Source organism: Pogoniulus pusillus, chromosome 18 (assembly GCF_015220805.1).
Source record: "Pogoniulus pusillus isolate bPogPus1 chromosome 18, bPogPus1.pri, whole genome shotgun sequence".
Lineage (NCBI taxonomy): Eukaryota > Metazoa > Chordata > Aves > Piciformes > Lybiidae > Pogoniulus > Pogoniulus pusillus.
This window is the reverse complement of record NC_087281.1, coordinates 24947485-24970755: the sequence shown is the minus strand read 5'-3', so window position 1 is coordinate 24970755 and position 23271 is coordinate 24947485. Positions and strand designations below refer to the sequence as shown.

The following is a 23271-nucleotide window of genomic DNA, read 5'->3' as shown; positions in this document are numbered from 1 at the left end:
GGGTTTGTTTTTTCTCTAGGTTTGGCAGTGACTCTCTTGCTGAGCACAGTTACTCTATTTTGAATAGATGACATTTGGAAGTGACAGGAACAACGGGATTAATGTAGTAATTGTCATTTGGCTTCTTACTTCAGTGGAATGGGCATGTTAAAAATTCAAATGTGTGAATTATGTGTTGAGATCAGCAGTGCAATTCCAGAAAATACTACATTTCAGAGGCATAATAATAGTAAAAGTCAAATGGTAAGATTAAAGGTATATGCTTACATTAAAATAAAAATTGAATTGCAGCCTCACTTGTGGTTCATGTATGGTGCAGTTCCTCATCCAGCTCACTCTGAAAACGTTTAATGAGGAAAGCCATCATCTCAAGTCAGCCAGGCTTCACCTTCACTATACAGTTAGTGGCAGTTCTGACTTGAACATGGAGTATATGTTAAGGGTACAATACTCTGAATACTGCTTTGCAGTGTTTGGGTGTGTGAATGTGTTTAGATCTGGATTGAAGTTCATTGTGCTGTTTGTGCAGTGAGTATCTGCTTGCATGTGAAGAATAAATTTTTGGCTGATGTAAAAAATGTGGAAATTGGAGAGCAGGATTGTTGACAGGTGAAAGCAAACATATTCTTGCCAACTTCACACTCTCTGGCTGGAAATTATTTTTGTGTCATAAAACAAAAGACTTCATCCTAGTGGCTTCCTATTCTCTGTAGATTTAGCATGTGTTGTCATGGCCTTAACTTTTGTTCTCAATGGCCGTGATAAAAAAGGAAAAGGTTTCTGAAGTTGGAATACCAGTAAGCAAAGGCTGAGACCCTCCATGAGGTAGTGGCTTGCCATAGAGACCACGTACATCCTATTACTAGGAACTACCTCAGTGCCTTATCCTGTTGGAGTTGCCTCTTTGAACTGACTGATGTGCCGAGTGAGACTTGAAAGTTCTTTTTTAAGTGCTGGTTTCTTTTTTCTGTCTTGGCTTGTGGCATTGCTATGATGGTTATAAAATTTTAAGGATAGGCATCCAGGCAAATCTCTAACCTAACAAAAGTACTGTTTTGTCTGTATACTAAGCTGTAGATGTTATACATAATGCTACTCCGGCATTGTTCTCACAGTGTGAAACAAATTGATATAATTGGCAGCTTTCCACAGAGTGTTTTATGCTTTTGAGTTTGGTGTTTTTAATGTTCAGTTAAGTAGTGCATCTCAAGTAGAAAACTAGGAAGACACAGTACTCAGAGGTAATTGAAAATATAATTGCATCATTTTCATGCCACTTTAGATTTGAATTTAAGGAGTGGAAGAAGTTCTAGGCACATAAAGGAGTAAGAGACGAACATATTCACTAAAATGCATAGTTACTAACTGCGTAGTATCTGTACTCCTCTCTTACCGTTTTCTGCTGTCTTCCAATTAGTGAATTGTAACAGCTTTTCAAGTCAAGGCAACCTCCTAATTTCCTATACTAAATACTATGCTAGTGTTTATTCTTGAGCAGGAGATTTTTAATAAGTCTCATTATCAAATACTGTGTCAGATGAACTAGACTTTGAGGTGCCAAGAAATGGTAATTGTATAATTAGCAAGTGTGCAGAGAAAATTTTTACCAGAAAAGCCCCGACCATTACATAATTTAGAAGTAACAAAGCATTTAGCACTTCCTCTGTGGGGCTGCACTGCACAGTTAGAGGGTCAGAATCTTGTCTTTCCTGCACATGTAGTACAAACAAGCTTCACGGGATGGTTTGAGTTGGAAGGACCTTGAAAAGATTAATAGCTTGTTTTAAAAAGCAGTGATAATGACCATCATCTAGGGGGTCCTCTGCCAGAGGAGACTGCCTGCGCCGTCTCGTGACGGAAATGCCAGCGGTATGCGATCTTTCTCTTTTTGTGTTCTGCCCGCAAGAATGGGTCTTGTGAGTCGCAGACACATTTGTTGCAGATCATAGACAGGCAACAAAAAGATGCCCCTTCGACTGGGGAAGAGAGGTTTCAGTGTGTGGCAGCTACAGCTTTACCAAGGATCTAGAACATATCCTGTATTGTGCAATACTGAAGATGGTGACAATGGACTCTTTATTTAGCACCGGGTAACCTGTGATTGGTACAGAAATCAAATTACACATAAACATAGATGGGAGCAAAAAGTCTTGATGTTTTATCTTAGTGAAAGCAAGAGAAGTTTGGAACAGAGTATTTTCCACAAGTGATTGAACTGTAATTATTGCTTGTTCTCCTGCTATTTGCTTGCTTGAAAACTGCCTTGATCTCACCCTCCTACCTAATAGAAAAAAAATTCCAGGAGCATTTTCATCGTGCTGGCTGTACACTGAGACTGCAGAATAACATCAATTGCTCTGCCCCCAGGAAATGAGTCATTAGGCCTGTGGGTTTGGATTCTAGATGAATAATTAGGAATTAAAGTACATACCTTCTAAGTTCATAGACACGAATGTGCCATTGCATATATTTGTATCAGAAACAGTAAATATATGGGCTTTTGAAAAAAGGGTAGTAGCTGCTTTTAGTCTACAGAAATTGGAATACCACTGGAGAGAGCTTCCAAGTCAGAACATGTTACCATGGCAACTAAATTCTGAGTATGGATAAAGCAGAACTCTTGGTACTCAAATATGCATTAGAAATGCATAAAGAGCTTAATGTTTCAGGAGTATGTCTTGTATGCATGCTTTCTGCAAAAGGCATTGGATTCTCTTAGGCTCTTGGAACCACTCAGGCTGGAAGTGACTTGAGGAAGACATCTAGCCCAGCCTGTTCCTCAAAAGCATGTTAGCTATGGAGAGAGCTGATCCTACTCAAGACTTTACGCACTCAGGTCTTGAAGACCTTCGATGAAGAAAATAGCATGACTTCTCTGGCTAGCCCATTTCAATGTTTAATTATCCTCACGGCGCACTACTTTATTACTGGGGTTTATTTATTTGCTTGTTTTCATGCAATTCCTGTTTTTCTATGCCACCAGCCCTACTAGAACGGCCTGGTTCGGTTTTAGACTGTCGTCTTCCGTTTTTGCTATTTTACACCTCAGTAAAGAGTTTGGCTCAATTTCTTCTCAGGTACTGTAAAGTGAAGTTAGGGTTCTTTCTCCCTGACCCAAGCCTTTTTAGGTTAAGTGAGCCAACTTCCTCAGCCTTTTGCACAGCGTGTGTACTCCAGCCTCCTAATCGTCGTGGTGGTTTTTGTGCTAAAGAGAAGTATTTTGCATCTTTGTGGAGGTAAATTGACTACTTGTGCCGATTTAGTCTATTTGAAGACTTTAGTACTAATATGAATTAACCAACTGTTTTGCTTTTCATATTCAGGGCAATTCTTAAATTAACAAATGATACCATCCAGATTGAATCTGTTTTCTGTTTACTTAGAACCATCATCGTATAAATCTCTTGTGCTTTCTGATTTGCCATACCACTTCTGCTTATGAGGTTTCTCTTTTCTTTGCTTCACTTGAGAGTGAAAGCATAACTTAGAATAGATGGTCATAAAAGCACATAGCAAATACACAGGAATTGTCTCCTCTGTACAACCCTCAAGAAAGATGAATTTCCTGCTGAAGCGTAAGTACCAGCAGAAAGTGGAAGGAGGGTAACTGGAGGCAAAAATGCAAAGACAGTTGTACAGAAATACTGCTCTCCTCGTCCCTCAGCAGGTGTCGCCACCTCATGTTGCAGTGTCTGTCTTTTGTGCCTCTAAGTGTGCAGCTACTTCATGAACACAGCGCCACAAAATATGTATAGTGTGTGTGGTAACAACTGACGGTGTTCTGCAAGCAGCTGTCATTCCGTCAGGTGCATTGGCTGTTAGCGTTCAGTCTTCTGCTAACACCTTGAGTAAATGTGGCTGTACAGCAGCCTGAACTAAACAGTGGCAGCTTTTCTCCCGGCATCTAAGAATTAAGCCAGCAGATGCAGCAGAAATGCTGTTTAAAAAAGTGCTACAGTGTCTTTTGATGTGGCAGGCAGCCAATGTAATCAGCTTCCCACACGTGGAAGTTTTTGTATTTGAAAAGCTTTTGTTTAGTAAAATGAGGCATTGTAAGCATGTGATGTAAACTACAGTAGCATTTTAAATTAACAGTCTTAGACTTCAGGTACCCAAAAAAGTGGTATATGAGAAGTATCTCATGATGTTGCAGGGAGTGAAGTGAATAAAGCTTTATTTAGCTTCTCCTTCTCAACCCTAGGGCAAGATTTGCTAACAAGAGTTGTTTGTATTTTTTAGTGTGGGAAGCCCTAGGATTGGGCAGTTTTGCTGTGAACAGCTGCATTTCTAATGAATGTAGTTTTGACTTTTGAAGTGGAATATTCTCCTTCCAGTCATTCAGCCTCTATCTTCAGGAAGCATAGCTTCTTTACGAAAGTTTAGCCTGGTGAGATGCCTGGAACTAAAAAGTTGCTTTGGTGCTCATGCTCAGTATGCACTGCTGAATATTCATGTAATCACCTGGAAGTTCTCCATTACCTATCCAGAAGGGCATTTTGTGCAGAGCATTCCATCTACGGGTAGCATCCCAGTGTCTGCCTGTCTTTGAGCCCAGGACTGTCACTGAAACTATCTGGCACAAGACTCCCTCCTTCAGCTCTTTGAAAGTCCAGCTTCATGGACCTTCATTTAACCCAAATAGCTGCTGATTAAAAACTCCCTTGGCTCTGAAGCATGCAAAATTAACTTGCTTTCCTGTCTCATGGTAAGCCAGGCAGTTATCCCACAGAGCAAGTTCTAAATAGGTTCTTTCCTTAGTCTCTCTCCCCAGTATATCTTAAGAATGCTATTGAAGGGAGTCAAAGAACTTAACTTTATTCTCTTTCACAAGTTCCATAGAAACACAGATTTGCGATTTAGCTTTCATAAGTCACTTTGGGAAAGATTCTGTCAACTTTCATTCACTCATCATTTGGTCTGTAATGATTCTAAGACATATGTTTTCTTCAAGCCTATTTAACTTTGGCTAGGTTATCTTGGGAGAGAACAATTACACAGACTCTTAAAAGGAACACATATGCCCTGTTAGGCTTTTGCTCTAAAGCCAACTCAGTTGTGTTTTAATTACAGTATTGTTAGTGGAAATTGCAGTCAGTAGTGTGCTTCTGATACTCGTGCTCTTGATCATAACTCTGAGAACGTGGATCAAGGAAACAACACTGAGCCGTCACGATGAAAAGGATCCTATTGAAAGGTGTAATTAGCTGTGTTTTAATAGCCCTTTTAAAAGACAACAAATTTACATCACATTTTTGCCTTTGCCTTTGTTCTGTATTTTAGAAGACTTGGTTTAAATATAGATGCTATATCAACTCAAGACCTGTTGATTACTACTAGTTGCCAGTTTAAAGGCTTTTTTTACCAGAAATGCTCTTCATTCTGTCTCTTCAGTATTTGGGGACTCTCAATGTACAGAAACGCAGAATGGGGAGGATCTGATAAAACAGAGGGAGAAGGGTTGGAATTGAGTGACTCTGTTTTGGAATAGGTTGGAGGTTAAGTCTTTCATTATGCCACAGGCAACTATTTTTGGCTTTTTATTAGTAAGTCATCTCTTGATTTCTTTAACTTGCAAATAGACAGTGTGTGCTGAAGGGCTTCTGTTAAAAGTGTATTGTTTTAACTTCTTAAAGCTGATTTTGATAGCTTATTTTCTATAATGTTAATAAGCTGGGTTCAGTTGAGAGCATCTGGGCAGTTTGTTTTAAAGCTGCTTGTCCAGTAGACTAAAACTAAACATAAACCAAAAAAAGAGCTAAACTGGATTGAGAAGAAGGTAATAGCACTGGTTTTAGGGTGAAGATACAGGCACGCATGTCCTTAATAAACAAATTCTGTTTGATGCAGCGTCTCTCTCTGTTTAGGATTCTGTTTTCAGCAACTTCCTAGGTCACTTTCCTTCTCTAGTGGTGTTGGTTGTTGAAATGTTGAAAGTGAGCAACAATTCTTGTAGGTGTATTTCTCCTGTAAGAGGTTGCAGGTGAAAGCAGGAAAGACTTTACTGAAAGAAAGGAGTTTATAAGATAAAATTTGCACTCTTCTGAGTGGTGATTTGAGAGAGACAACTTGAAAGTCTGTAGCGTGGCACACAGTGTGATTTTTTTTTTTTTCTGTTAAGTCTCAGTTATTTTCATTGGCAATCAGTGGATTCTTACCTGTTGCACTTTGGAAAATGCTAATCTGTGGAAGTTGTACCTCACAGCTGGGAAAAGAACCCAGCTTTACCTGGCTTTTTTTCTTCTAGACGCATATGGCTGTAATTGATATCATTTAGGTCATTGTTTCATTGTAGCTATTCTGGATAGCTAGCTGTGCTTCAATTCTAGCAGGTTCATTTTCTTCTATAGCAAACAGACCTAAGCAGTAATCCTAGGAAGTGTTAACTTTGTCAAGTAGCTGAGGTCAAGAGATAGCAGTAGTTAGTAATAGCCAGTATATTCCACTAGAGTATTTATTTTCCATTGGTATATTGAGTAAGAACTGAGAGAATAAGAGCTTTAACAAACAAACAAAAAACGTAACCAAAGCATCATTTCCCATGCCAGACACAATGTTGGTTGTTCAGGTGAAATACTGCAATGGAAAAGCTCTGCATAGGTTTACAATGGAGCACTATTTTAGAGAATGGTGAAATCTCAGAAAACACACCACCACAGAACGTTAGAGCTTGGAAAGGGTCATCTAGCCCAACCTCCCTGCCACAGCAGGAGCACAGGAATGTGTCTGGGTGGGTTTTGAATATCACCAGAGAAAGACTCCACAAACGTTCTGGGCAGCCTGTTTCAGTGCTCTGTCACCCTCACAGTGAAAATGCTTTTCCTTATGTTTACATGGAAACTCCTGTGCTCCAGCTTGCACCCTTGCCCCTTATTCTATCATTGGGTATCACTGAGAAGAGTCTGGCTCCATCCTCTTGACACTCACCCTTCACATATTTATAAACATTAATTAGGTCACCCTTCAGTCTTCTCTTTTCCAAGCTAAAGAGACCCAGCTCCCTCAGCCTCTCCCACCATAAGGGAGATGTTCCACTTGATCATTGCTGTAGCTCTGAGTTGGACTCTTTCAAGCAGTTTCTTGTCATTCTTGAACTGAAGGGCCCAGAGCTGGACACAGTATTCAAAGTGCACCTCACCACGGCAGAGTAGAGGGGGAGGAGAACTCTTGATCTACTAACTACACACCAGGATGCCACTGGCCACAAGGGCACACAGTGGGTTTGCATTCACCTCTAATTCAAATAGAAAAGACATTTTTGAATGTTGATATCTCACTTGCCATTAAAATGGTATGAAAACAGTATGACCAGCAGTCAGTTTTTTTCTAAACTGCACTCTTCTAATCAGTGGAGTGACATCAGCCAAGAGTTTTACATAAATACCTTTCTCACTCCACTTTATTGTTCAAAACACCAACAGCAGTTGGCTGCTTCTAAAGTATAAATTGCAGAAGAGCCTGCTTCTGTTCTGGCCAGTCTGCTGGTCCTTTAATTTGTGAGTGCTGCTTGTGAATGATTTATTGGGGAAAAAAAAGGATGCTCCATACTAGTTCATAAATACAAGGGATAGGATTTTTAATGTTTCCTTTGCTAAAGAAGGCATTCTGTGCTGCATGTCTTTAAGTGCTTGGATCTCGGTCTCATCCACTGAGGACAAGAGAATCAAAGTTCCTGGTTTTGCTTTAATTCATGTCCTTTGAAATGAAATAAAATTGAGAAATTATGTTAAAGTTTAAATTATCTTTTACAACAGGGAAATAGTAATCCCCATGTAAGGAGAAGAAATAGAGAAGAAGATACAACATTTGCCAGATGGCTTTTTAGATACTTATGTAGTTAAGATAAATCACGTCCCTGATACTTTTAACCTACCTGTCTGAGAGGCAAGTATTGAAATTGAAGGCTGTTCAATACATCACTTAGTGTTGTTCCTTAGAAGCTGCATGTTTCTCAGAATGAGTATGGAATGAGTCCTTGAAACCTTTAATTTCTTCTTTTTAATTCTGTTGTCTTAGCAATTTGTTCAACAGTCTGTTACCTTTTCCCTCATACTGTGATGAACCAGGACTGGAAACACCCTACTTGGTTTTTGTAATCTTTTTTTTGTCTCCAGAATCTTTTCTTCTTTCCCCTCATAAACTGACCTTGCCAAATAGACGTTTTGTGGGAATCCAAGAAGAAGAGATTTGAGAGAGAAAAATAATGAGCTGTATACAGAGCATTCACACAGCTCATTCCCACAGCTTCAGGATGCCTCCCGTGGCAGAGGAGAGATAGTGGGACACCTGGCCCAGGGGAAAAACAGGTCATGAGATATAAAGTCTGGGCTGTACATCGTCTGGATTATGCTATGCGTTGTTTGTGTGGTGATATAAAATGATTCGCCACAAGGTGACAGGGGACATGGGTGCACTTGGTACACTTGTGCTGCTGGTGCTTGTCTCACACAGGTCTTACCCTTCCACTCGACTGAAACCAGGGGCACCTGCTTCAGTCCAAAGGTGGTCACTGCATTTACCTGATTGCTGACAGCGACAAGTCATGGAGAGTGCGGACAATGACAGAACAGCAGCAACAAAGTTTGATTCAGGTTTAGAGCAGGCAGTGCCACATGCCAAATAAATTAGTTCCTTTACTGACTTCATTCAGATAAATCTAAACTCGTTGGATTAGTGTAATAGATGTACCTTAGTAAAGTTGTTACTGCAAGCCTGTAAGTCTGTTACTTGCTTTAGAATGGTTAGAAAGACTCAGATGTAATGTTTTTTTCACTTATCATTCAACGACTTCTTTGTACTTAGGCTGCTGCTTTGGGACTGTGATGACCGGAGCTACAGCTACTACATTGAGGTTTCAACGAATCAGCAGCAGTGGACTATGGTGGCTGATCGCACAAAAATTTCCTGCAAGTGAGTTGAGTTTTTTTCACTTACTAGCACAAAGAACAGATTTATTTTAAAATCCTTTTATTCAGTATTTATGTAGCTGACTTTTTGACTGTGGAAAGAGTGATCATCAAGTAACACTTAGATCACTAATTTTAGATCCCTGTAAATATAACTTTAGGATGTAGCAACTTTGAGTGTGGTTGAATCTTTCAAACCAGAATTGAATTCCAAAGAGCAGCATCAGTACTGGATCTTCCAACAATTAGTGTGATTATTCATTCTTAGAAACACTCTACCTACCATACCCTCGGTTTTGTGGTCTCTGAAAGTTAAAGGATGTTTCTCTGAAGTTCATATGTTATGGTGGTCTTGGTGTCAATCATCTCCTCACCTTGAGAAACATGACAGGAGAGGAAACAGAAATGTACTTAGTAAAGAATTTGCTTCATTGAATGTCTTTCTCACTGGAAAGGGATGGGGAAGGGACCAGATCTTAAGAAATCAAACAGCTACCTATGCTTGTCTGTGTCTCTGTTCAAAAGCAGAGTACCTGACATGCAGTGATCACTCTGCTTTTGAGCAGGACCCTTCCATAGTAAAAAAGAGCTTTTTAAAAAGGCAAAAATCCTTGTATTCGTCAGTTTGCCTTAACCAGACTAAGCGGAATGGGATGGAAGCAACAGTACTCATCTCTTTATTCTCTCTTTTGCTGCACCCCTCTGACCCAGAAGAAATGAATCAAATCTTTTACTAGTTGCAAGTGCTTTTTTTCTCAGCCAAATCTTTTGTTCTGTTTGGTTTTGTTTTGTTTTTTAAATGAATACTTAGACATCCCATCCCAAAAACAACTAATCCTGCACTTGTGAAATCAGTTGCCATCACTTAAACTTATGTGCCTTTGCTTAAAGAAAACAAGAAATAGATATGTCTTTGCATGGGACTGTGGTTGCCTGTATTTGTCTACAAGTATCTCTTAGAGCAGGAGTCAACTAAGAATCATTAAACATGTGTTTCTGGGAAGCTCAAATAAGAATTCTTTCAAAAAATATATGCTTCAAGTTACATGTTTCTGTTGCAAATTGTAGAGATTTGAGTGCCATCTAGGTGGTTGGTGAGGTCTTAAAATCCTGGAGCTACCCTTTCTGGCATTACTCTGTTTTATATACTATAGTAGACTCCAGAAAAATAATTCACTTGTTTTGCTGTGTAGGGCATACTACAGGAATAAAAGAGAATTTCACAGGGGCTTGCATTTGAAGAGACAGAATACTGGCAATGAGAAAATTGACTTGGCTAGTAATGCCCTCCATTTGCTTTCTTGTCTTCAAAGACATGTGCATAACAGTTGTTTCCTCTCCTGTTTCCTGCCTAGGTTTCTGTCTGCCAGGTCTTTCAAGGGAGTTAAGAGTTCTTTATGGAAGGTATTAGTGTGCTGTCTCACAAGTTTGAGGTCTCCAGATAATTTTGCTGATTCTCTGGCACAAGGGCTAGGATGAACCATAAAGGCAGATCTCAGTATACATCTTTGATGGTCAGTAAGTGGCAAGCAAAACAAAAAGAAAGGCTATGTAAATACCATTTTATTTTCTGTGTTGTTTTTGGCAGTCTGCTGAGGCATGAACTTCCCCTTTAACCTAACAGTATGCAGCTTTGGGTTGCTCTAATGATGTTTTTAATGTTGGAATTAGATGATCCTTGTGGTCCCTTCCAACCCTGACTGATTCAAGGCAGGATTGGACGTGGCACTTGGTGCCATGGTCTATCCTTGAGCTCTGTGGTAAAGGATTGGACTTGATGATCTGTGAGGTCTCTTCCAACCCTGATGATACTGTGATACTGTGATAAAAGGCTGAAGACAGAAACTAAGATGTCTGTTATCTTCACAGGGGATGCTTGCATATCTTCTCGAAGTGAGAGCCAATTAATGCATCCTGGTTGTGTAATTGTCAGTTTCCAAATTCTCTGTGGAGGTTGTTTTCTTCCCCTTTTCCACCCTAAGCTGTTTTTCTTGAGAACACAGCACGAGAGTAGTGAAAAACAGCCGTGTTCCCTTCTGGTTTTAAAAGTATTTGTGCTAAGTGGGCTCGAGCATGTTGGTGTTGAACAACAGAGGCTTGCGCTTGTCAGAAGGATTTGCTAACGAAGAGATGGAAAGTAAAGTGAGGAACAGAAGATACCAAAGGCCAGGAGGAGTCAGACGTCAAAATTAACGACACTTCTAATAAATCAGCCCTCTAAAGGCAAATAGCAGAACAGGCTGATGCAATGCTTTTCAGCTTAGTATTGTTCTTACAAGTTCTGTGGTGTAGATACTGTGAACTGGATCTGATCCACTGGCAGCAGATGTGCCACATTTCCTGATAGAACTTGGGACGGTGAACACTGTTCTAAAGGAGTTGGTATAAACTATCTCTAGGGGCTGCTTTGGGACAGTTCTGCAGTTTCCTTGTGGGGGACATGAACTTATTCTCAAAAGGTTTATTATAATACTGCAGTGCATCTTCCTCATCCCCTCATCCCCTCATCTCTCTAGACTCGTTTGTTGTTCACAACATACTGCTGTTTTGATAGATGTTTACAAACCTTCAAACCTAATCTCACATCTCCATTAATTATTATCTTTTTATTACACAACAGCTATTTCAGATCTTGAATTCTCAGCTCAGTTGCTGTCAGTTGTTGTTTTCTTTCTTGTAGTTTTTGTATGAACGTAATTAGTGCTTCCACATGAAAAACCCTTTGGGATGTGGATGCAAGATTAATTGACAAAATTCATTAACTGTCTCCTGATTGATTTTTCAGAATGATTTCCAACACTGAGATTTACTTGTTCAGTGTTTCATATTTCCATCCTGTGATGCACTATGTGCATTTTCAGGCATGGCTATATATCCTTTGATAATGTCATTGGTGAAGAGCACCTAGAGAGATCTAGGTCATGCACTGACAGTTCTAAATCACTTTTCAGGGGCACAGAACAGTATTTTCCATGCTGTATAAGAATTTCAGGTGAGAACATACTTCTGCTTCACCCAGTTTTAGTGACAAACTCTTTTCTGGGTATCTTTTCATGAAATGGGGATAATCTCTGCCATGCTGTGGCTGTTTCTTTGACTGTAGAGTTAATACGTGAAGTGTGTGAATACCTTTCCTTGTAAATACATGTGGCATGTTATGTAATCTTGCTTGTAGTTGGTTATGCTTAGCTCCAGTGTAGCAGGTTTTACCTCCTATTCTCTTTTAGATCCTTGTCTTCACTCTATGATCCCATCTCTAGAAATTCATCACTTCTATTTTCATACATCATTCTTCTCCTTAACCACTGCAGGTGGTTAGGACTATTTTCTCTTATCATAAAATGTTTTGTACATTTCTCAGCCTTCTTGCTTTTCTAACTTGACTGTGTGCTTGCATTGCCTTTTCTGTTGCTTCCAATCTGTACTGCATGCATCTACTGTGCTGGCATGCCTAGAAAGAGAAAACAACATTTTTCCCACTTTTTGTGTAAACCTTAATTCTGTCTGACGCCTGAGCTCCCAAGTGGTGGGGTGGAACAGGACAAAAGGCACTGCTCTTGTACCTGTGACATCGTTTTGACCACACATCCTATTTTACATCAAGTTAATTTCACAGCAAAACTGTTCTTGTACCTCTTCTGTCAAACAGAGGGTATTTTGACTGTCCTCCATCCTATTTTCTATGAAGCAGAGTTCACAGCAACTCTGAAATTCAAGTAACTCCTCCAGAGCGGAATTCATTGTAGTCATATTCACACGATACAAAGATGAAATATACTCAAGTAAGATGTCTGAGGAACTGCTGCATAGTTTAGCTCAATTTCAAATCTCACACCACAACAATAAACTCAGGATTCTCATTAATCTGTTGATTATGCTGCTGGTAACGCCTGCTGGAGCAAGTCAGACAGAGATAAAGTGTCACTTTGTATTTTTACTGAGTTTAAAAGCCCTGAATGATAGAGTCGAAGAACATACTTTTCCCTGTGTTTATATGCTCACGTTGTGAATTATTCTAATAAAGCAAAAGAAGAAAGAAGTGTCAGTTTTACAGACCTGCCTTACTAAGCACAAAGAATTAAGATTTCACAGAGAGGAACCAGAGTTGTGTTCCGTTGCAGAGCATTAGGAGCCTCTCAGAAGTGTGTAAAGTCTGTATCTAAATATTTCATTTGTTGGCTCTTATTTTAACTGACTCTAGTTCTCTTGAAGTTCTTTTAAGTTATATTTCTTAGTAGGGGTTCAGGATCACAAGGTTTGCAAGATGTTCATTTGTCTTTTCCCTCCCCCCCCCCCCCCCCCCCTACTTCCTACTTTCAGTCTCTTGTGGTTGCTTTTTCACCACAAAAATGCATGGATAGGTCCTTTGAACAAGCCTTGGACAGAATGTTGTGCCATATGCTTGCTGCAGCTTGGTGTGTGCAGCATGCACTGAAGTTTCTTTTTGCCTCGCTTGCCTTGTGACTGGCACATCCTCAGCTCTTCTGCGTGCACAGTATTGTGAGCAGAGTGAAGGAAACGTCACAGTAACTCTGACAGCAGTTTGGAATATTAGAAAACAAACAATCCTAAGCCATAGACATAGTATTGGTATGAGGTACTGTTTTCTTTCTTTCATGCTATCAAGACTTGAGTGTCTCTTTGGAGAGCTGTAAAAATTGTTGACCCAACAAATAATGGTATACTACAAAGTAACAAAACACATAATCTGGACAAAACACGTTTTGGTGAAGGAGGGGAAAGAAAACTTGAAATACTGATTATCCTGAAATGTGTCATTAATACACACCAGTAGCTTTATAAAATAAAAGCTGTGAAGGGCCAGGCTCTGCTCTTCAAACTAAATTACATTTGTTCTTGTCTTGCAGGCAGTAAGCAGGGAGAGGGCCTAAAACGCTTAGCCCACAAAAATTGTATTCCAAAGAGTTCTCCAAACCCATGGTGTTCTTTAGGAATGGGTAACTTCGTCCCTGTCTTACTGAACTCCTGTTCACTTCAGCTGTTTAGTGATGGTGTCCTTTTTTACTGTATCAAACAGTACTGTAAATTCTGAAGAAGAGTTTGCCCTGCTCTACTCGCTCTATTTCATTGCTCGTATTTTACAGTAAGCCCTGGATTTCTCCTTGGATAAATAGCAGAAAGTGTGTGTTGACTTTTTGTGGTAATACATTCAGTTGTAATTTACTTGTGAGCACTTACTGGTTTGGACTTTTTTTATCAAAACAAGTAGTACTAATTAAGGATGTGCCAAGTGTCTGTCCCACAGTCTTCTAGATACAATAAAAATCAAAGGAAACATTCATTTCCTTTTGATAGTTATTGTTACCTGCAATTATTTTATAGTTCTTACTAATTATTATATTGAGATTTCAGTAGAAACCTCCCAGAGCTTTACATGTTTGATTCTTGCCAGATGGCATCCTGGGGCTTCTGTAATAAACCAGTGAATTCACAAAGTATAGGTATTTGGGAGATGACATTTTAGGTGTAAGCTAGTTCTCACTCTTGGCAGGTAACCACTGCTTGTGCTGTAAGCACTGGATAAAGAAGGGCATTTTGGTACATGTGGGGTTTATTTTGGTTTGAAGAGGGCAAAGGCAAGTACTGAAGGAGGGCTTAATTGTTTTGTCAACCCCCAAATAAGTTTCTGATATAAGACATTTTTTATTTATCTCAGTTTTATTTTAGACACTCATGGATACTGAAGGTTCAAGACTTGATCTACATATTCTTATTGCTCACATTAATCATAAAGCTTTGGCCTTTCCTCTTTGCACCCTTTATTCGTGACTTAATCTGTCATCTCTCTGCCAAGTCAAAAAGGCAGTCGGGTTATATAAACACTGTGGAGTTCAGAGAAGGGTGAAAGCTTTGTGCCTTTTGAAAAGCTGAAGATTGCTGAAAAGTAGATCTGAAAATAGTTAATGATAAGGAAATGCTTTTTGAGACTGAAGAATGTACAGTTTTGAGACACTGAGATGGAGCCCATTTTTGCAGCAACATAGTGTAAGTGCTCCTTACAGTGTAGCAGTAAAAGAAAGTAAAAGAAATGTGTGTATTCCTTGAGAATTACAGCATGGCTGCATTGCTGTATTTAGCTTGATTGTGCTGTAATCACTTTTTAATATTAAAGAAGATCAGTAAGATGACAAGATACACCAATACATATTCTGTAAGTACATAACCATATTTTGGAGATGCTGTTCAAATTTGAAGATAATGTGAAATGATCTTTAAAACTTCAAAGAAAATGCCTTGCCAGAATTAACCAGAATTAATGTTTGCTGTATGAGTTAGCATTAATTTTGTCTTATAAATTGTAGTCAGGCTCTGTCTTGATACAAACACCATGGTCAGCTTCACTGTAGGTAAATGACCTATTTGACCTTCTGTTGTTTGCACTGAGGCAACAATTTGACTTTATAAGAAAACATGCTCTTAGTATGTTTATTCCTCTTTTAACTTCATTCTGTTGTTCTGCTCTGCTTCATCATATCTTGCCCCCCTCCAGGTATTTGTAAATTCTGTCATCCTCCTTCTGTGACTGATTGCTCATACAGGCTGAGAACATTTAAATACTTCCCCCTCTTCCCACCCCTGCAGAAAACTACATAAAAGAGCCAAACAAATGAAAAACCAAACAGCCAAAACCCCAACACATTTGAGCCCCAGTTTGGCCTACAACATTAAGCAGGTCTGGAGAAATCCATCATCTTCACCAACTGTTTCCATCTCTGGTTAGCATAAGACAAATCTTAGTTTTCTTACTAGGAGAATGCTACTCCTTTCTTGATCCAGTTAAGCAGAGGGGGTTTTTTCCCCAGTCGGGACAGGAAAAAATTTGCATCTCCTGGGTAAGGACCCAACAGTGTGGATTACTGCTTTTGCATTATGGAAGGATCCCGTGACAGAACACAGGATTGCCTTCACTGAGTCCTAAACGTTCTCTGCTCTGCAAGTCTCTGCGTGCAGGCGAACACCCAGGTGCGTGCAGGCACACACATACTGCTGGGCACTCAGCACCTTCGCCTAGAAATGCTGCTGCAAAAAGGTTGTCCACACTATAGATGCTTCCTGTGAAACTGGCCCATTTATTTCTCTAAGAAACGAATGCCCAATACTTGAGCCACTCTTTTGCGGTTGTTTACTTTGGATTTATGCAACAATGAATTTCAATGAGAAGGATTAACTAAAATCATTAGCTAGATAGTAAGTTGCAGTTTTGCCTTTAGCTCTTTCTTAATGGTGCAAAGCTGGTAAATATAGCAACTGTTGATAATCTCCTTGTATAGTCAGGGGGCCAGTCAGATACTAACATGTAAAATCTTGAGATTTGCCTAATGAGATCTGTGATAGTCAGAATCTAATTTCGTTAGAACTCTGAAAAATACACATTTGCTTATGGTGACCAAAACAGTCTTCGGTGTTGCAGGCATTCTGTGTTGAGGTACATGTAGTATTGAGACACTGATTTATTCACAGTAGTGTTTTTCCAGGGCAGATTATATCCATGATTATCACAAAATGGAAGAATTATTATCTCTTTAGGTTCATCCTTGGGGAATTTCTGCACTGTGTGGTGTATTTTTGTAGAGAAAGGCTCCATCCACTTCTTTCATGTATTTGAAGAGATGGTGATTTATTCTGCCCTTTGCTTTTCTATCACGATGAGTGCCCATAACAAGAGTTCTTTTTCTCTATACCTGTGCTGAACATGCTACTACCTAATTTTATTGTGCTATTTTTCTTACATGCCTGTAAGTATTTTTTTTCTTCCTTAATAGAGTTCACATGCTTAATCTAGTTTCTAAAGTTAGTCTGCCTTTTTTCTGTTACCTTGGTTGCTACTTAGGCAAGTTTTGCCAGACTTTTTTGTGTTAAGTCATCCTTGTGCTATTCATCCTCTGTATTTAGAACTGTATTTGTGAATTGTACCCAGTGTTTTGGTTATACAAGTAGGAGTTACAAATTAAATACCATAATTTATTATATCAGAAGCTATGGAGAGGGTAGATACATTTTAAAACGTTCTATAACATAGTAGCAGAAGTATTTGTTACTTTTATCCGGTTTAGGTCGCTGTGGTCTTATGTCTGAAATGGCTGCAGTCATGAGGGCAGCTTCCTGTAGTTTTATAGACAAGCTTCAGTATGAGGCCACAAGACTTTGTTTTGTGACCTTGAGGTTAATAAATAACTCGTTGTAGTGACAGGGTTGCAGCTTTCCTGCCGTCCATCAGCAAAGCTGGGTACGCTGGTGTCGCTGTTGGGGGGAGGCACATGCCGATTTACTTTTTTTTGCAGTTTTGCTCTTCTCGGAGGCTGTGGTTCAATGTACTGCAGCCCTCGGAGGTTTGGCGTGTCAGTTAGCTGTTATCGACAGCAAGAGAGGGGCAGTCGCTCTAAGTGTGAAGCTTTCACGCACGGGCCATGAAAACATGCCCAGGAGAGTGCAAGACAGAGGCACGATAAATACTGTGTTAGTCTGCATGCTACAGAGGAGCTAATTAATAGGGAGCATGCTTCTGTCTGCTAGCTCTGAAAACTACTGTTATATATTCGCCTTTAATCAGCTATTCCATTGGCATGAAAAGTTATATAGCTTACAACGAGTTGTAGCAGGGTGATGGGAGAGAGGAGCCTCAGCGTTAAAAGCAGCCCACCAGTTGTGTTAGTGGGTATGTTAACCTGTTGGATGGCTTCTTCATCTTTCTGCTATCTGTGTGAACAGCACGAGCAGTAACTGTTGGTAATGAGCAAGCAGAACAAAACTAAATCAGCCTCTAGGATTGCACAAGCTTGTCTTCTGCTCTGGCATACACAAGAGTATGCAAGATGATATCACAGAGCAAACAATTCAAGTTCACAGCCTCCATCAGCCACTTCTGCCATCCCCTAAGGATATATGTAAAGATACTACATGTACAGTTATTGACATAGCTTAGAAATTTGCTGTGTGGCATTCTGCCAGAGAGTTGCCAGCAAATTGCTAGTAATTTTGCTTTGTAAGATGTTTGTAGTTAAACTTTATTTCTAGAAGTACAGAAAGTCAACCGTTTGAAGAAAAATAGTTAGCAAAGGAAATGACACCAGAGCATGGCTTATGCAGTACAAAAATACCATTGGATGCCTACATTGCAGGTGGATATGTTAAAAAATGGATTACTACATTTACTTAAAAAAAAAAATATTGCTACCTGTAGTGTTACTGTTGCTCACTTTGACTAAATTTTAACATTTCCTTTGTGTGATGTTTTTTCAAATACAGTAAAAAATGTTGGCACCGAAGCTGTGAAAGCAGTGACTGTGTAGGCTTTCACCTTAGAAGCTCTGTGAAGCTGTCAGGAAGTCTGTATAGACTTCATTAGATCTATTTTTTGACAGAAATGTTACTCTAAAGTCTGCTTTATTGAGCCCACGTTTGCTTTCTATGACAAGTCACATGCCATAACTCACTCATAGCTGTTCAGTAAACTGCACTTGTTTGGATTCTTGGGAGGGCTCCACCATAGGGCAGAAATAACTACAAACTTGGTTCAGATGCTTTCAAAATTCTCTTCATTATGGCATCTATATTTGGAATAAAAACTCTTCAGGGGAATTTCATAAGTGGGAATACATATTTTTACTTGTCAATCTATAAAGCTGATATACAGCAAGTACTGTGAAAGGTGATTTCTAGTGTTTATTCTCACATTGATTCTAGACCGTGATTATATTTCTCATAGCCATTTTTATTATGTCTGCTATTAGTAGTTCAAGTCCTTTTTGAATTTCCTTGATAGACTAAATAAAGTATATTTGCTGCCTTGTCGATGGATTATGGCATAATTATAACCAAGATGCATTATTATGTGAGTTTTGCCTCCACCTCAGAGAGCTGCAGAGAGAAAGCTGTTACTTCTAGCTTACACCTTAATTTTGCTTCTTTATAAGTGCCACATTTGACAAGACACCTTTTGAGGCAGTGCTGTCACGGTGACAGAAAATAATAATAGAAATAGAAAATAGAAAAATAGGTGGGAACTCAGGTTTAGATCTCATTTTTCAGTTGAGGTAGATCAGGAAACCCACACTTAATTTGGCTTTAATTAAAAAAAACCCCAAACACCAAAATGTAGATCACCTCGTGATTCCTCACAATACTTCCTTCTCATGCTTCATCTTCCCCTTCAGTGGCTTGGGAGGCTGGATGGAAAAGGAGTGGCTGAGCCAGCTAACCCCTTTGACTTCTGTCCTCTCTGTGCATCTGACTCTCTGAGTTAGTATGTTAAATTTCTGCTTTAACAGGAGAGGCAATATTACTTCTCTTTACTGTTTAGTGCTCTTATGCTGGAAAACATATTTTTAATAAGCAATTTGTAAGGTAGCTGTAGACCTCTTTGGTATTTCATAAAGAAAAATGTCTGTGTAACAAGAACTGTTAGAACATTTTTAGTGCATGCTTTTGTGACGCTTTTTACTATACCTTAGTAGAGTTTAGTGTGGCATTCACTAACAAAGCAAGGAGTGTAACCCATATCATGCAGAGCGTACTGTGGTACTTCTTGAGTCTCAGCTTATGTGCAAGTGCTTTTTTTTATTTGACATCATCACATGCTAGCCACTTGATGTCTTTTTTGCATCAGTACAGTCATCAGGTCGATATATGGGAAGACAACACAACTCTTCTTCCCCTTTTCTGTCGTCTGTGTTCCTTTTGAAAAAGCAGATACAGTCACAGCGAGGAAGTCCACATCCCCAAGTAAGTGTTTCATCACAAGACATATGCAGATGTGGTGGGTTGACCCTGGCTGGATGCCAGATGCCCATGGAAGCTGCTCTCGTTCTCCTCCCCAGCAGGACCGGGAAGAGAAAATGTAACAAATGGCTTGTGGGTCAAGAAAAGGACAGGGATATCACAAGCAATTACTGTCACAGACAAGACAGACTCGACTTGGGCAAGTTAGCTTGCTTCGTTATCAGTTGTATCAGAGTAGGCAAGGAGAAATACAATCAAATCTTTGAAAAACTCCTCTCCCGACCCCTCCCTTCTTCCCAGGCTCCGTCCTGATTTCTCTGCCTCCCCTTCAGTGACTCGAGGACAGGGAATGGGGGTTGCAGTCAGTCCACCACACGTTGTCTCTCCCATGACTTCCTCCTCAGGGAAAGGACTCCTTACACTCTTCCCGTGCTCCAGCATGGGATCCTTATCATGGAGTGCAGTCCTTCAGGAACAGAGTGCTCCAGTGTGGGTTTACAAACCCTGCCAGCAAACCTGCTGCAGTACAGGCTCCTCTCTCCATGCATCTGCAGATTCATCCAGGACCTGCTCCAGCACAGGTTTCCTATGGGATCAGAGCCTCCTTCAGGCTACCACTGGGGTTCTCCATGGGTTGCAGATGGGTATCTGCTCCATCCTTAACCTCCACGGGCTGCAGTAAGACAGCATGCTGCCTCAGCATGGGCTGCAAGGCAGTCTCTCCTCTCTCTCCTCCTTGCTGTCTGCACAGTTGTTTCTCTGGCCTTTCCCCGCTCCTCTCTCTGGCTACAGTTGCTGTTGTGCAGTAACTTCTTTACCCTTCTTTAACCTGTTACCACAGAGGTGCTGTCGCTGGCTGGCTTGGCCTAGGCCAGCGTCTGTTTGTCTTGGACCTGGCTAACGTTGGCCTTGTGAGGTATAGGGGAAGCATCTAGCTTCTCACAGACGCCACTCCTGTAGTGCCCACCACCACCTTGCCATGCAAACCCACTACAGGAGAGAGCATTAGAAGGCAAAACGGAGATTGCTTGCTTGGCAAATGACACTTTCTGGGAAGTGATTTTCTTGGTGTGAGGAATAGAAAAGTAGGTTGCCTGACATGCTGGAAAATAAGGAGACACGATGTGCGCACGCGCACAAGGTACTGCTTAGCCCAAAGTAAGCCATGATGTGGTATGATTATTATACCCTGATGAATGTTAGTTACATGTAACTGCATTCTCTTTGGTCTTACATCTTCGGTCTTAGCTTGGATTCAGTTACAATCAGTTGATCTCACAGTGTGGTAGTATTCTATAGTGGCAGTGGCTCATTAGAAAACCTCAATAAAAGGGTAAGCTTCTTCCACTTCTTTCTTAATTTGCTCTTTCTGGAAGAGAAGGAAAGAACGGGTAAGGATCACTATTTATATCCTATTATATGTTACAAATCTTTAGAAAGATAGCAGCTTTTCATAGAAATAACTAGGCAAGAATTCCAAATGCTGACAAAAGCCATTACATTCTTTCAGGGGTAAATTGCTATTTTGGAGCTATACATAGCTTAAGCAGTAGCAAGCCATTGTTATCATTTACCTGGACATCAGTACTGCCTGCATTCTTCTTGCAGTAGGCCAATAAAAAAAAGACAGGAAGAAATATAAAAGTGGAGGAGTTTCTAATGACTTTCTTCTTTGTCTGAATAGAACATGGTGGAGAGACTGTGGTATGCACAAAGCTACTGAGCTTCCAGTGACAGCTGTTGCTGTTGGAGAGATGAAAGCACTTGGCCCAAGAGTCTGTTTATATGTTTGAGCAAGAAAGTGATTTTCATTGCAAGAAGCTCTAAGTGAGACAGGCAGAGTCAGAGAATAAGAGAGCAAAAGATAATTATCTAAATTATGTTCAGGCTATTATAGAAGATGAATATAGTTAAAATGTAATTAAATATGACAGGCTCACAGGATGCAAGCGTGCCTTTGGAATGCTAATCATCAATTACTGCATCTCGGTAGGGGAGTCAGGCAGAACAAGAGAGTCAGAAGTCTGGTGGCTGAGGTGAGATGTAGAGTGTTAAATAAAACACCACAGGACTGTAACAAGGGTAATTTCTATTGAAAAGGGGAGCTGTGCTATTAGGGGACCTTTGCTAGCCAAACAACTTAGAGTGCTGCACTTCATCTTGAGGACCCTGGTAAAAATCTGAGTAGGCTGCAAGTCCCAAGTCTTCTCTTAGAGATGTGGAACTCATCTTGAGACAGTGATTATTTCTGTTGTGAAAGTGATGCAGATTGAGCAGCAAATCTGAATGAATCAACCAGCAAGACAGCTGTGAAAGAGGGGGAAGAATCAAAGATCAACACTTCCTGGATATTCAAAAGAAAAGCTAAACCCTGAAAAATCAATTTGTTCCAGGTACACTAAAAAGCAGTGAAGAGATACATAAAGTGCAAAGACAATCATGTCAGTTTATGGGAGCAGCAGGTACTGAGAGTTTCTCTATGACTGTGTCCTGTGTAAAGTACATGAAAGTGCGGCCACAAGCTTGAGAGCTCTGTTTGCTTGGCACGTGGGGAGTAAAGTGAAGAAATGGTGTCTGTGACACAGTAATATCTAATCCCAGACCACAAACCAGGTGCTTTTGGTGTATCTTAATGCTGCTGTTCCTGGAACACAGTGACTTCTGTATGAATCGATACCAGAGCTATGTGTGGAGTTTGGCGGAGAGTCTTGTAAGGACCATCTCTTTAGAGGACAGTATAAAACAAGCACTTGCACATGGTATGGCCACACAAGTGGTGTGACTACAAAACCATTTGTAAATGAGATTCCTGCGGAGAAACTGAGTTTATTGTAGTAGTGCCAGAAGAGATAACTGGAAGGAAAAACAGATTAAAAAGTCTTACCTGTGATGTCTCCAGTTTAAGCAAGGAATACCACTGAACAATGGTTATGGCTTCGTACATAAATAGAAGTCTTAGTGCATTTGTTATATCAGCAGAAAACGCAAAAAGAGGACAGATGTGCTTTGATAATATCCTGTCAGTAATCTCTCTTCCCATATGGATATAGTTACAATGCATAAATTATCTCTGTGCTGCATAATTATACCTGTGCTGAGAGATACTGCTCTGTATATATTGATGTTCTCAGATACACTGTTACAGCTACCACATTTTAGTGAAGCAGGTTTGGCTTTACTTATTTAAAAAGTGAAGTTTTCCAAATCCACTTGGATTGATTTTTACTTTTTTTCCCCTTCTTGATAAGGGAATAAAAAAGAGACCTAATTTTCTTACTATCTCAGCAAGTAGAAACTATTTTGTAAAAATACTCTTGAATTTTGAGAACTCTGCTAGGAGTTGTCTATGAATTTGGCTTTTTTTTTCCCAATGGAAAAGGAATAAAATGGACACAATTGGACCACACTTCTTGAAAACCCAATCTCCTTTCAGGTCTCACATCCTCAAGATTTATTTTTGGTTGTTGTTGTGTTGTTTTGTTTTTACTATTTTCTATCATGTTTTAATATAATTAAAAGGATAATTAGAATCTAATCCTAATAACAGCCTTGTGGCAGAAAGTAAGGACTTGTAAGGCAGTGTGAAGTAGAAGAATTTAGAATCTTCCTGAAGGAGCTGACCTAAAAG

At 39.9% G+C, this 23271-nt stretch overlaps 1 protein-coding gene across 6 annotated transcripts in view; it reads left to right on the top strand.

The window, feature by feature from the left end:
- The window catches only part of BTBD9 (BTB domain containing 9), a 113831-nt gene that overhangs the window by 76003 nt on the left and 14557 nt on the right, over positions 1 to 23271 (top strand). For 4 of the 6 annotated variants that reach the window (XR_010305620.1, XM_064158847.1, XM_064158848.1 and 1 more), the window contains one exon: positions 8800 to 8907. Coding sequence is in view for 5 of the 6 variants with exons in the window: in XM_064158847.1 (XP_064014917.1) it covers positions 8800 to 8907 (108 nt within the window). In the remaining variant the exon portion in view is untranslated. Of the gene's footprint in view, positions 1 to 8799; positions 8908 to 13771; positions 14116 to 17206; positions 17992 to 23271 lie in introns of those variants that run through there. The other 2 variants (XM_064158849.1, XM_064158850.1) reach the window with 2 other exon arrangements.